At 35.2% G+C, this 15,050-nt stretch overlaps 1 protein-coding gene across 3 annotated transcripts in view; it reads right to left on the bottom strand.

Moving 5' to 3' along the window:
- The window catches only part of RHBDD1 (rhomboid domain containing 1), a 55,586-nt gene that overhangs the window by 22,173 nt on the left and 18,363 nt on the right, over positions 1-15,050 (bottom strand). Inside the window, exons 4-6 of one of the 3 annotated variants that reach the window (XR_012831285.1) lie at positions 10,470-10,558; positions 8,713-8,763; positions 8,366-8,518 (exon numbers count right to left, since the gene is read on the bottom strand). Coding sequence is in view for 2 of the 3 variants with exons in the window: in XM_075716142.1 (XP_075572257.1) it covers positions 3,742-3,861; positions 8,713-8,763; positions 10,470-10,558 (260 nt within the window). In the remaining variant the exon portion in view is untranslated. Of the gene's footprint in view, positions 1-3,741; positions 3,862-8,365; positions 8,519-8,712; positions 8,764-10,469; positions 10,559-15,050 lie in introns of all 3 variants that reach the window. The other 2 variants (XM_075716142.1, XM_075716143.1) reach the window with 2 other exon arrangements.

Raw genomic sequence — 15,050 nt, forward strand, 5'->3', positions numbered from 1 at the left:
ATGAGAATAAGAATGAAAATTAAAAAATAAAAAGAAAAAAAACACCAAACAAACTTTGGAGAAAAAAAAATAATGCTGTTTAAAACGATTCTTGTTTGAGACAACAACATATCTAAAACTGTGAATGGAAAGAATATAAATAACAGTTCCTTTTAGTAAATGGACCTAAATCATTATGACAGTTTGATAGTCTTAAAACTGATGCCTACATAAACCCCATAAAGAAGCCTAGCAATTTCTTTTTTTTGCATTAGATACTAATTATTATTATTATTTAAGAAGGTTTCAGGATATAGCATAAAAACAGAATTGCAGTTCAGGAATGCCTGAATGCAGAAATGCAGTACCTTTATGGTGGGTTTAGATAACCCATGTACGGAATTATAGAAGTGTAACTACTGAGCTTAATTTCGATGAATGTCTTAATACAATTTAGTTTTCAGTTGTGGACAACTGATACCAGGAAATTCTGTACTATGCTACTGATTCTTTTAATAGCTTAGTAGGATACTAACACAGTAAATTATAAGAATGGATCAACATTGCAAATCTGTAATGGTACATTTTGTGGCCTAAAAGCCCTAATAAATGCATTTGTCCAACTAAGGGAGGGGGAGACCAATCGAAATTACTGCAATACTTTTTTGTCCAAGCTGCAGAGCAACTGTGATGGTTTAAATGTCATAGTTGGGAAAAGAAAAGATTAATAAGGAACAAGAGCCCTAAACTCTGATTGTGGTACCTGTTTCTATATCCATTTAGCTATCTATTTCAAATTATTTTATGTAATTTTTAGTCATGTTGAATACCTGTTTCATCACCCACGTAATTGCAAGCAACTGTGAATGTCATTCTTTAGGGAACAATGTATTGCATTTAAAGGACAGTGCTCATTCAAGCTAATTATTTTTTCAAACTAACTGACAGGGAAGAATATCCTAATTGCTCGTTAGCATGGTAAATTTCATCTCATCCTTTGTGTCACTAAACCAGGTATGACCAATTACATGCTCTACATTATTTTCTTTGTGAAATAAGGCATCTGCCTATAGGCAAGCTTAACCTTTAAGCAGCTTGTTTAAGGAAATATTTTAAGAGTTCAGCTTTAAAGTCTTGCTTTTCCAAACTAAAGTGCTCCAGCAGGTAGGAGAAAGAGATGCAAAATTAAAGCACTCCTGTGAAACCACTGAAAACAACATCTATATATATATTTGACCACACCAAACTATACTGCAAACAATATACAATGATATATTTTCCTGCTTCACTTTGGACTGGATGATCTTAAAGGTCTTTTCCAACCTAAACGATTCTATGATCTGTGAGGCTTAAAAACTATAACCAGCACTGAAAACAGACACTACCGTAGTCTTAAGAAATGCTGCTGTCTCAAATTGAAGTTAAAAATGTGACTTGGTATGCCACAGTTATCTACCAGTGAGATATACTTAGTTAGAGACGCTATTTAAATTCTATCTCATGTTTCATCAAAGGGCATTCTCCAAATAAAAATATATTCCCTCTTACAGTTGAAAACTTATCATTGTCCAAAACCAACAAATATTTACTTACCTATGGCAATGTAGATTATTTAAGGCTACAAATGAAAGCTGCAGGTGTTCCACACTGATCCATGAAAGCCTTTAAAGTGTATATTGCCTAGTTATTTGTATTCTGTTTCCTTGATAGTTTAAAAAAAATGCCACAAATATAGCTCATTCTTGCAGACAGCATTTCAAAACACTTAAAAGCTTGGAAGGATTTCTTTCTCTAACTCAATGTCAAAAATGACGTAAAATGTCAGGTAAAAACAGCCATAAAATAAAAAGTATCCTTTACAATAAAGCTCATTTTAGACCCATTCCTTCCCAAAATCTAGTACTTGTATAGGACAACATTATGATATGACTCTGTTAATTTCTAAAAATTCCTAAGACAGCATGAACAGTAATTAATTGACTATCTTCTGCTAAAAAAACAGATGGACTAAATGCTATCTTACCGATTTATTTGAAAGCTAAGATTCTCACTATCTTCTAAGGTTTTCAGTACAGTTTGATTGAAATGGGACTGCTCAGATTGCAATCATTTCTAGAACAAATATATTACAGTAATGATCTTGCTGTAGAAAATGGGGGGGTGGGGTTTTTTTAAAGTTTCTAGCTTCATAATGTTGACGGAAAGTTAGACAGAACTACACTTAAAGAACAAAGGTGAACACAAAAATGAAGATAACTAGAAAAAAATAATTACTTAAAAACCCCCTAATTTCCCTACAAGTCTGCACGTCTGCCTCCCAGGTGACTCTCACAATAGATGCAAACTTAATAAAGCAAAAACTGTATATACTTTAAAAAATATGTTAATGAATTTTTCAAACTGGAAAAGCCTTTTCCTATCACAGTCTTGCCTCATCTGCTGCCTTTTTTAAACCATCTTCCAGATAACAGGACATTTTCTCCGTAATAAAAAATAGGATCACAGAAGGTGTGAAAGTAAAAGTGATGATGATTTGTCAAGATATTCATTTTCATATTTTTCTTGGTATTTGTCTGACAGCCATAACACAGTGGTGTAAATTAATTTTCTGAGCAGAGATTTATGAACAGTGCTCTGCATTTTAAGGGTTGCAGTTACAAGTAGAGGCTTCTGTATCTTTTTCCTAATGAATGTTTCCTTGCACCCAGGAAAACAGAATGCCCAGATTATGAAAAAGGAAAATGACACTGATAAGATATTCAGTCAGGTTATTATTTTTGTTAAGATTAAATGTTACAGCTTCACCAAATTTAAAAGAAATCTTTCAGATTTCTTAAGTTAAGGAGCACGTAAAGCCTGTGGCTGAATTCCCAAAAGAATCCACATTGACATGCAACAGATTAAAAAGGAAGCAACATTTGATAGGAAAAACTATCTCAATACCAGACTATGTTCATTATACTATGTTCATTTCTGCCCTTTATCACTTCAATATAAAAATTTCACATAACTGTGTGATGACAGTTTTACACGTGATGCTCTAATAATGTGCTGTCAGCCCTATTAAACAGATTTTCTCCTCAAAGTCTTGAAGTTTTCAGATGCTGAGAAATAGATTCTGCAAAGTATTCTTTCCCTCTTGATTTCACGTGCATTATAAAAAGATAAAATATGTCCTAATGAATGTATTTTATACCAGATTAACTAATAAATTTCAGTTAAAAACAAACACCATTTTTTTTTCTAAACATTTCTATCTATCTTTTTTCTTAGGTCTTTCAGCTAGCTAGAATATAAGCTTCCTTTAAGGTAGAACAGGACAGTGTGAAGAGTAAGAAATCAGTACATTGCTTGTCAATTAAATTTGTATAAAAAGCAAAAATGTACACACAGAGAAAGTTTAAATACTGGCAACATCAATTCTACTATTATACCACTTCATACTACTTTTTAGATTATTGTAAGATTTTTTTTGCACAGCAACTTAGTTTACTTAAGGGTTTTTTTTGTTATAAAAGCATTTCTTTTACTATAGTAGTAGCAAGGTAATCAAACAGTAAGCAATTATGAATAAATTAAATTACATTAAAAGAATGATACCACATCCTCACACTGCATTCTCTGAAAATTCTACCAGGAAACTTTCATTTGCGAAGATATGTCCAAAATACTGAAAACAAATAATGAGCAATACATCTTCCCCCCGCCTCCCTTCTCAGTATAAGTCATAACTTAAAATATAAAATGCAATAAAATTCCTACCTCTTTCATTAAGACTGTTTAGCACTGCCCTTTCAAGCTGTTCTTCTTCAGTAAGCCCACCTGTATAATCATAATAGCTCCTTGGTGTTCTGTATTGATAATCTGGATAGCCATAATACTCTGTAAAATGCATACAAAATAAAGAAAATAAACTGCTGCTACTCGGTAGGAGAGTGTGAAATCAGGTATTATCTTCATGCTATCTTTCTCCCATAAATTATTTTAATTTGGGAAAATTAACTCTATCCCACACGAAACCAGGACAGGAAAGAAAAAAATTATTAGGATTCAATTACATATACAATATACACCATGAATCAATTTCTGATTTACAAAGCCAGGCTATGGTAACAGAAGAGAGAAAAACAACAGAAAAAAGATGGATCAAACATCTCAGTTTTTTACAATTGTTATAAATAAGTGTCATAGAATTGCCGTTATTAAGAAGTTTCACACAGAAATTGAAAGACACTTTTCATCAGCTCCTTTTAACATTTAATTATCAATACTTGGGCTTCTTATTAATATCACAAGAACAGCAACAAGAAAACAGGTAGGTTTCAGGCTTTTTCCCACCTGTCTCTTGCTTCCCCCCTGTGTCCATAAACAATACATGCCAATGTCATAAATTCAAGTAATGTTTGGACCTAGAAAACACATGGGAAAAAATTCCTGCAAATTTTTGCAGTAATATATACAGCTAATATTGTGCTATTGCATAGCTACATCTGCCCTGGAAAGAAACCACTACACAACAGGTTTCATCTAACGTCACAATCACTGTATGTTGCCTGTACTACTGACAACCAAGAATTTCTGACTATTTGCAAAGTTAGTCAAAACCAAGCACAAAGAAACCATCATCCACCCAAACACATGGGATTTGAAAGAAAAAAATTACTTGGCTAGAGAATTGAGCGAGAGTCTCTTCTTAACAAAATCTGATCTTGCCTGAGCACAGAAAATCTAAACTGAGAAAAACTAAGGAGAAAAGTCCCGTTTTTCTATTCCATTTTTGCATCTTCAAAGACAAAGCTTTGGGTGATATTTTCTCTTCCAGACAGCTGGACAGGGGATTTTGAAGAGCCGAAGTACAGAAATGCAGCCAGTTTCTTCCAACTGATAGAAAATGTACACAAGTTTTTAAAAATGAAATACTTAGAAATATTTTTGTATGAAACAAATACAGCATGCCATTTTCCTTTATCTTCAGATTATTAGCATCAATGATAGTCTTGTGTTATCTCATTAATTATATGGATTCCATGTGTAACCTTCTTGTGGAGTTTCTGTGATTAGTAACGAGCACAGACTATGAAGTGAGGACATACAAATGATTTCTTCTAAAAAATGATTGTGTTAAAGAAAAAAATCCCAAGCTCTAGAACCTTAAGACAAATAAAAATAGGAATACCCTATCTTAAAGTTATACAAGAAAAGCAGAAAAAATTGAACAGAGTGACTGCATGCTATTCTTTACAGGAGTATATATATTCCCTTGTGTGTATTATGCAAATATACCTACACATATTTTATATACATGTGTATGCACACACAGATGTATGTATACATATATACATTATACACACACATAGAGGAAAAAATGTATTCTGTCTGTTCACAAATTTTTCCTTTTTGGAACATACAACTGACGGCAGGAGAATTTTCAGACATCTACGGTGAACACTTTGTATTATCCTCCAGTAACATGAAATTTCTGCCATTTCTCAAATGATCAGCAACTCCTCTGGTTAGAAAACATTATTTTTATTTTTTAATCTGTATGAGTTAGCGTGATATTTTTAACAAACTTTAAAAGCCTTTAACTCATACTGGCTACATTTAAGAGTCATAATTCTGCAGAAAAATGAAACTGACTGCAGGATACCATTTAGCTGTTATATATATACACACACTTTGGATGCAATCTTCATGCATTTCCCTCATTCCCGTCCACATTATGTTAATCTGAATGAACATTTTCTCAGCTATAAATTCATTTTCTGGAGTCTTCAAAACTGCATGCATGAAGACTATAAAAATTCTGGTACTAAAAGCATGAAATTATCTCATGAAAGAAAAAGGATGTCGTATTTTATGTTTGTTCTATTACCGTAAATTTTTGTATTTTTGATGTTTTACACTGTCATCAAATTGTACATGTTTGTACATGCTCAGAAAGCCGTAATCTTTTATTTTACAACAAGAAACAGTTTGGTAATATCGACATGTTCAAGGTGTTCCTAATAACCAAAATAAATGTCCTAATACTTTATTAATGAACTGCATTTAGAGAAAACCTAATTCAGTTACTAAATACTAGATGTGTTAAAATTACATTTAAAATACTTTTTTCTTCTAAAGCTGTTTCTTTGTACTGTTTCATAAAATCTGTTCTGACCATGACTTTGTCTATTTTTCTATTTAAATTGGTATTTAAAGGCAGATAGTAATAAATCAGCAATACCAGAAAATGAAAAAGTAATCAAGGTAAGGATGTACTGTGTATGCATCATTTGTCTATGACACTAGAGAGAGTTTTCTTAATCCACAGATGGCCAAATTTATTACATATATCATACACCAAGCAAAAGGTTAAATCTTCCATAAAGATTTCTGCAAATAGGATAAAAGACAATTACAAAGTATATACACAGGGAATGAACATAACAAATATAAATATTTTTTAAATTGCAGTTGTAAGTAACTTAGAGAAATTAATCTAGTACAAGAAAAAATGTAGTCACATCTAAAGCCAAGCTTGGAAGACAGGATAATTCAGGTTAACCCCCTCCTTTATCTCCCTTTTGTCCACAACAACTCAAAGCAATGGCATGGCTACTTCAAGGACTGCCCAAGACATGCAAAAAAACCCCAGACTTCTGTGTTGTCAGCATACTGAAGGGTTTTTTCCTCAGGTGCTATGCAGTCCCCCACCATGCTAGGTATATTACATGAAATCTCTTCCCTTTTCCCTGCTTAGGAAGAGCTGGAAAAGAAAAAGTAAAGGGCTATTCATAATCTCCTCCTGTTCCACAAGGGTGGTCTTTTACACCCACTCAAGCTCCAAGCAGCTGGTGTTTGTACAGTGGCTGCAATAGATTATGGAGTTTAAATGTCAAGTACAAATTCTTATCTTCATTAGCATTAAAGTACCTTTTCTGATACAGATCTTTAGAGTTTCCACCCCCCTGGTATACTGGAATACTGAAGGAAGATTTAGTCTCTATGAACGTGGAATACAGAGCAATGCAAGCAGCACACCCAGGCCCTGGTGGGCTGAACAGTACCTGTAGGTAAGTGAAGATCTTTAACTGGGCTGAGACTGCCAGTCACAGAAACAGGTAGCTCATGCTCACTACATAGTCTATGTTCACATGTTATTTCATTTCACAATATTACTTTTGTTTTCTTTCTTTACTGGCCTTTAGATCAAGTGGTTTTTGACTTCAGAACTGGAATAATAGAAATCCTGCATAAATATACTTTCAAGTTACAACAATCCTTGTTGCTGTTGGTAAGGAAAGTAGGTGAAGATCTTTTGGTTAGGCATTACAAAACAAATGCTTCAAAAATATTCAAGGGCCCTAATTTCACTTGTGGGAATTACTTAACGTAATAATAGAATTGGAGGTAGATCATGGAAAACAAAATCCATCATGGAGAATAAAAGCAGCACTAACCTTGGCTCACTGTGGCTCAGAGTAAGCCCATCTCACTTATAAAAGGCTATAAAAAATAAAAACCCCTGCATGACTAAACATCAGAGAACAGTAAGAATGATCAAACTTGTGAAATAGTTTTTATATAAGCAACCATATAGACCACAACTTTTCAACCAGAGAGAAAAGATGACTATGGTGAGTATAGGACTGAAGTCTATAAAACCATAAAAAGTATGAAGAAAGTACATGAAGAATGAAGGTTTGGTTTCCCTTCCCAGAGAAGAACTAATGTGCATCAAATGAAATTAGCAGCTAGCAGGTTCAAAACAAACAGAAATGACAGATTTTACACCAGGAGTACATTGTGAAATTCTTCTTCTGTGATGTTGTAGGCGTTAAAAGAGTTCATGCCGATTCAAAGAGCTTTTGACAAATTCATGGAAGAAGAATCCACTACGGGCTATTAACAACAAAATTCCCCCATAAAACTTTCTGCTGAGAACATCTTTAAGGAACAAGTCACTGCACAATGGCAGATATCTGAGGGAGTTATCACTGTCTATTTAACCTGTTCTTACAGCAGATGCCTAGGAAACAGCATAAATCACTGTAGGAGATAAGATGCACTAGGCTATACATCCCTTAGCTTTGATCCAACACACAGCCTCTTCTGTCCTTCCCAGACAAGGCCTCCACCTATTATTTCTCCACACTCCACATATGACTCAACGTCCTGCACAAGTGAATCAAACAGGCTACATTCAAAGTATGCTAGTATTGAAACTATCCATCTACCTACTGTGAAGATAGCCTAGATTTATTCTGGTGAGGACTGAGCTTTTTACATGTAAATTACTTGATTTACAAAAAGTGTTCAAAGGAAGAAGTTCCTTCGCAGAGTGAGGAAAAAAACGTCCTAGAATGGAATAGATAAATTTGCCAGATCAGGGCAGATTTACCAAGGTTCAAAGGGCTGCTTTCAGTAGACACAATTTCCCCTCTGCTGCACATTCTGCAAAAGGGATGGTATTTCCCCAGGGTAGCATTTTATGAAGTCATGACCTTAATCTGAGGTTTAAAGCCTCTTGTACAAAATACATCCACACAGTTCCCTAAAAAAGAAAGGTGAGATATGGCCAGAGAAGTAATATAAGTTTAGCAAGTATATGTATGCGCAGAACATTTTGTATATTATATATGTTTCCATTTAACTAGCTCCTCTGTAGGTTTTCCATCATTAGCAAAAATGATGTCCCTATTTTTAAAGCTGGAATAAGTTTTTAGGTAAGTGCGTGAGAGTACTTACCTGAATAGTAGTCCCTTGGCCTGGCAGGGTCAGTGAATGAAGAAATGCCACCTAAATATAAGAATAATGCACATACTATTAGAATAAAATAATCACATTGTCTTTCTTTATAAAATACAGAATCTAATTTAAAGTACTGTTTCTTTCAGAGTCTGTTTCATAAGATGCAAACATGAAACAATGGATACTTATGATTTTTTTGTCATCAGTGAGAGAATATAGTATTGGTAAGCTTGTATGTTGTTCCAGATTTAATAGTAGCGTGCTGTGTTTAAGCAACATACCTATGTAGCCTAGAAAAATGCAAACCAACCTAACAAATGTTCTCCAGAACATATAATGAATAATTTCTGCACTGAGATTGTACATTGGTAAAAATAGGTTAAAGCACAGAAAACTGAGGACTGGAATAACACTCCACTGTTTCTGTTCTGCTACACAGAAAAAAAAAAAAAAAGACGACCTGTGTACTGGAACACTCCTTCCTCCAGGTCTTAGTCACACAGCAACCTCCACAGCAGCATGATCTCCATAGCTTTTTTCACTAACAGTATCAGGGGTTTTATCACAGAATCCTAGTCAGTTTGGAAGGAACCTCAGAAGGTTGCTAGCTCAACTCCCACGCAGAGCAGGGTTAGCTGTGAGGTCAGACCAGGTTACTCAGTCAGGACTTTATCTTGTCAAGTCTTGAAAACATCCAAGGATGGAGACTTGCAGAACCTCCCTAGGCAGCGTGATCCGATGCTTGACTGTCCTAATAGTCATCAGATAGCCCCCCATGCCACAGAAACATGCAATATTAACATTTAACCAATGTGACACTTCATGTCTGCTCTCTCCGGTGGGATAGGAGATGTGACGCTTCATGTTTGCTCTCTCCGGTGGGATAGGAGATGTGACGCTTCAGTCTCTATTTTTCCAATTAAAACTGCTAAAGATATATGACTTACAGACGGTATCACCAAACTGCGATAAAACCTCATGTGAAAAGCATACACATCTGAATAAATAATTTCGCACTGTACAAATATCATATCCATGGTCAACTTGATGGCACAGTCGTTAATAAAGTAGTCAACATAATAAGTAATCAGACATAAAAAACAAATATTCTGACAACCAACCCCAGCACAGCTGTTGTGACAAGGGCTTAGACTTCCAATTAAAACACTGAAATTTATGGGAGTGTTCATATAAAAGTTTGCAGGTTTAAAACAATTGTTATAGTAAAGATGTCTAAAGATACAATCTTTTTCAAAAATAAGTATTACTACAATATGAAAAGCTGTAGTAATACATTATTGCAAAGCTTGAGAATTCTGGCAGCAATTTCTCAAATATCCCCCAAACTTTTTCAAACTGTAGGGACTTCCACTGGAATGGAAGCAAACAGTAGAAATGAACTTGGAAACATTGTGTTCTGGCATATTTTCATGGCTTCACCACACTTCATTTAAAGTGACATTTTCATTTACATCTTATGTGAAACATTTTACTCTAAATAATCATTTAAAAAGAAGGGTAAAAGGTATTCCTCTAATTAAAAATATCTGAAAGACACAATTACTGGTTCTTGTCATCCACATTTAAGAAAAAGAAGTTGATTTTTTCTTCTGCATTCACTTTAATAATCAGCATATCTTTAATTGCCTAAAAACTTAATGGAATGGCCTGAATTTCTATATGCAAGACTTACTGAATTTTAGTAATGAAAGTGTCTCTTAGGCAGATTTTACAAATTGAACAAAATTATATACCTGCACAGGCTTTCATGATCTTTTTCAGAGGTCCCATAGTGTACATCAATCCAACAAGAATCCCTGCCAGATGCCCAGCAAAAGAAGTCCTACAAAAAATGAAAATCTTGTGAGTGATGGAAAGGAAGACTTTTTGTAGGGATCCAGAAGAGGGAGTGCAGAATTTGTTGTAACTGAGAAAGTCCCTGAGTGAGACCAAGCATAGAGAAACTACTTGCCTGCAAGGACATAGTGCCAAGGTTTTTTTCTTCATAACTACCATAAAATTGCTAGGTATATATGATTACAGAAAAGTATCTAACAAATATCCTGAAGAAGCTGGAAACTAATTGGAGAGATCGTTTTAATTGCTTGTTTAAAGGACAGAATACCATTTCCCTAAAAGCATTTAAAGTAAACACTTACTGAAGTAGGAAGCAAGTTTTAATCTATAAAAAAGTAAATCCACAGAATTACACTGAAATGTCTAGGAAGGATCTACCAAAACCATTTAGTTTCAAGTGAAAGCATAAATACAGTACTTTCTCCTGCACTATCAATACAATCCTACAATTAGTTTGAGATAAGCATGAATGCAGATCTGTTGCAATCTTTATAACACAATACCTTCAAAATTAAAAGAACAAGTGAAATGCTGAGATCCAAATGCTCTTGTACACATACCAACGATTTCTTTAAAAAAAGATCATTGCCCATTTGTGTACAGAATGAGAAGACTCTAGAGTCTTTTGAGAAATCATCAACATGGAAACATATGTTTACAGTAAATAAGGAGATCTGCTCCAAGTATTGCCATGACCATGGGGTACTCTGAATTCATAAACCCATTTTCAGCATTCAAATTCAGAATTAAACTCTTTTGTGTTTAATCAGGCTTAGACATTAATTAAGAGTAAAATCTAACCAGATTTAAACATTATTTGTAAATTGTTCACCTCTATTATGAAGTTAGAGAAGCCAATACACTAAACATTAAGATTTTCTAGTATATACAATTACAAATAACTCTGTACACTGGATTTATACTGGTTGTCCAAAGATTCGAGTAATATGAGCTTCTGTGCCCATATAAAGCAGAAATGAAACCTCTGTTTAACATAAAACTAGATTTAAACATTATGCTTTTTACATTCCGGTCAGAAATCCAAAAAAGTTACACAGATGACAGAATAAGCCCTCATGACAATACAACTTCCAGGCATCACTGATAAAAGTATACAAGAAAATGCGTGTGTCACTAGAGGGAGATAAAAATCAAATCTAAATTCACTCTTCTGCCACCTACTTAACCACAAACTTGTATTCTGCTACGCAGAGCTGTGGTTCTGTCCTGTAAGTAATGAACAAATTTTTTAAGAGTAACACATAAATGCTGATGTGAAAAGTTATAGGTAAGTTAGGTTTTGTAATATACCTAATTTATACCTATTTTTTATAAATAATATACCTAATTATAGGTATAGTTAGCAAAATAAAGTATCTATAAAGAACTAATTTTCCAAACAGATTCTTCTGGAACAGATTTTCCACATTTGTGAAAAACACATGCCTGGCTTGGAAAATGTCTGTAGACAGAAAACATTAAATACTTCAAGACGCCTTACTCTAGAAATCACCAACATGAGATTGTTTCACCTACATTCCTGGCAATGTTTTAAACAAATTTTACGCTCATCTTGATTTATCTGAGCACAACACTGTTTCACAAAACCCAAAATCAAGGTATTTTCTTGCAATATAGTAAAGCTGTGTATTTACACAATATGAATAATCAAACCCCTTCAACTTTAAAAAGTCTTTCAGGGCATAATTTCCACTTCATGTCTATTGAACAGGTGAGTGTACTAGAAGCCTAAACACTATTGACTGTTTAATTATAAATTATATTCAAGGAGCAGAAACTTATAATGAAAATATTTAAACAGGGTTTTCTAAATGAAAAATAATATCAAATACTGTCACACATATGCTATCACTGACATGCAGAAAATGAGTACATTTGCTAAATCACATCAAATTTTCACCATATGCTGTCATAAAATTAGAGTGTGATCAACAGTAGCACCTTGCTACTTGTAATTACCAAGGAAAAGCAATTCTGTAGAGTACAAAAAGACAGCTTCCCTTATATTAACAAAATGCTTAATGTTACAGAGAAGTTAAGCAAACACCATTTCAGAACATGTTATACTGCAATTTACTCAAATGATAACTTAATACCTTTTTTGCTAATGCTTGGTATCATTTATAGTACAGAAAACATCTTTAAAAATATTTTCCAAATGTAACAACTAAAATATACAAATATGCAATTAAAAAAAAAAGGAAATTTGATTAAAAACTTTTAATGTTGTCAAAACAAATGAAACTGCAATATAACCATGCAAGAAAATTCTGAAGTAGTTAACTTGTGTATTTTCCCAGCTGTTTTGAGGATGAGGTAAGGTTCCAGACAACTGTAAGGGTATTTCTATACCCATTACTAAGCAGGGAAAAGAAAAGTGGGGGGAAAAGAGAAGTAGAGAAGGAGGAGGACTCTAGTCAGAGGACTACAAACTAATCACTATCTTCTGTTCCTGGATAAAACTATTTGTTCAATAATTATTAGGACACATTATTTGCGGATACAACCAAGGTAAGAACACCAGAAGCAGAAAACAGATTTGTCAAGAACAAATCATGTCAAATCAACCAGAATTCCTCCTTTGACAGGGCAACAAGCCTCATGGAAATGGAGAATTAGCAGATGTCACACATGCTGTAAGAATGCAGCCCCATCTCACAGCATTTGTCATAAAGAAGGCTTAAAGACCTTAAACTCTAGAACTACACTAAGCAGATCCCTAAGTGGTCGGTAAGCCTGACAATACTTACCAGTGATTCATTATCAAACTTTGGATACGAATCAAGGGGATTTCTGCAAGAGTCTATTCCAAATATTATTTACAAACGACAAGCTAAGAGAAGCTGTAAGGGTCACTGGAGATGGCATTATAATTTAAAGCAACGTTGACAAAATGAAGTAGTGGTTTGGAAAAAATAGGGTGCAATTCAATAAAGACAAATATGGAGTTCTGAACATACCACAGAACTCATCAACTATACAAACAGGCTAGAAGTGACTGGCTAGTAGGAGAGATTCAGGATAGAACCTGGGGCACACAGTGTATTATACAATAAAGCACAGATCAACATGTCACACCACTATAGAAGAGGCAAGTATTTTATTGGAAATATGTAAACAGGAGCATTATCTGTAAGTAAAATGAAGTAGCCTTCCACTCTACTCAGCAGTGGTCTCAGCTGGAGAACTGAGCCTACTTTTTGCATACTGCACAAAAAGAAAAGCAGTAAAAAAAGAGAGAGCCCACAAAACTATTGAGAAAAGACTGAAGGGATCACAATCACTTAAGTCTACTGAAGAATTCTCTCACAGATACAATAACCTTAAAGATTGTACAAATAGGAATGAATGCACTTGCCGCATTCTCTATCCACAGGATAAGGAGTAACAGACGTAAGTCACAACAAGAGATTTAAAAACATTTTAGTAGCACAGACTGCCTGGAGAATCTGGGGGGGTCTCCATCCAGATGACACAGAGGTCTCCCAGATACTGCTGGGTTCAGGGCCCATTCTTTCCCATGTTTGCCTCCACTTCGCAAGGGAAAATGAGAGGGCTACTAAGACCCTGCAAAGAGCAATCAGAGTTTATTATAGTGATGATCTTTAAAAGTGCATTAGACTAAATATTGCTAAGTATAAATTATATATACACATGCATATATGTGTGTATTTGAGGTTCAACAAGGCCAAGTGCTGGGTCCTGCACTTTGGTCACAACAACCCCATGCAATGCTACAGGCTTGGGGAAGAGTGGCTGGAAAGCTGCCTGGGTGAAAAGGACCTCGGGGTGTTGGTAGACAGCCGGCTGAACATGAGCCAGCAGTGTGCCCAGGTGGCCAAGGTGGCCAACAGCATCCTGGCTTGTATCAGGAATAGTGTGGCCAGCAGGAGCAGGGAGGTGATTGTGCCCCCGTACTCGGCGCTGGTGAGGCCACACCTGGAATACTGTGTCCAGTTTTGGGCCCCTCAATACAAGAAAGACATTGGGGTGCTGGAGCGTGTCCAGAGAAGGGCAACAAAGCTGGTGAAGGGTCTGGAGCACAGGCCTTATGAGGAGCGGCTGAGGGAGCTGGGGTTGTTTAGCTTGGAGAAGAGGAGGCTGAGGGGAGACCTTATTGCTCTCTACAACTACCTGAAAGGAGGGGGTAGTGAGGTGGGTGTTGGTCTCTTCTCCCAAGTAGTTAGCGATAGGAGAAGAGGAAATGGGCTCAAGCTGCGCCAGGGGAGGTTTAGGTTGGAAATTAGGAAAAATTTCTTCACGGGAAGGGTGGTCAAGCATTGGAACAGGCTGCCCAGAGAGGTGGTGGAGTCACCATCCCTGGAAGTGTTTAAAAAACAGGTAGACGTGGCACTTTAGGACATGGTTTAGTGGACATGGTGGTGTTGGGTTGATGGTTGGACTGATGATCTTAGAGGTCCTTTCCAATCTTAATGATTCCTAGTTTTTACTTTCAT

This window comes from Pelecanus crispus, chromosome 9 (genome assembly GCF_030463565.1).
Source record: "Pelecanus crispus isolate bPelCri1 chromosome 9, bPelCri1.pri, whole genome shotgun sequence".
In the NCBI taxonomy this organism is placed as follows: domain Eukaryota; kingdom Metazoa; phylum Chordata; class Aves; order Pelecaniformes; family Pelecanidae; genus Pelecanus; species Pelecanus crispus.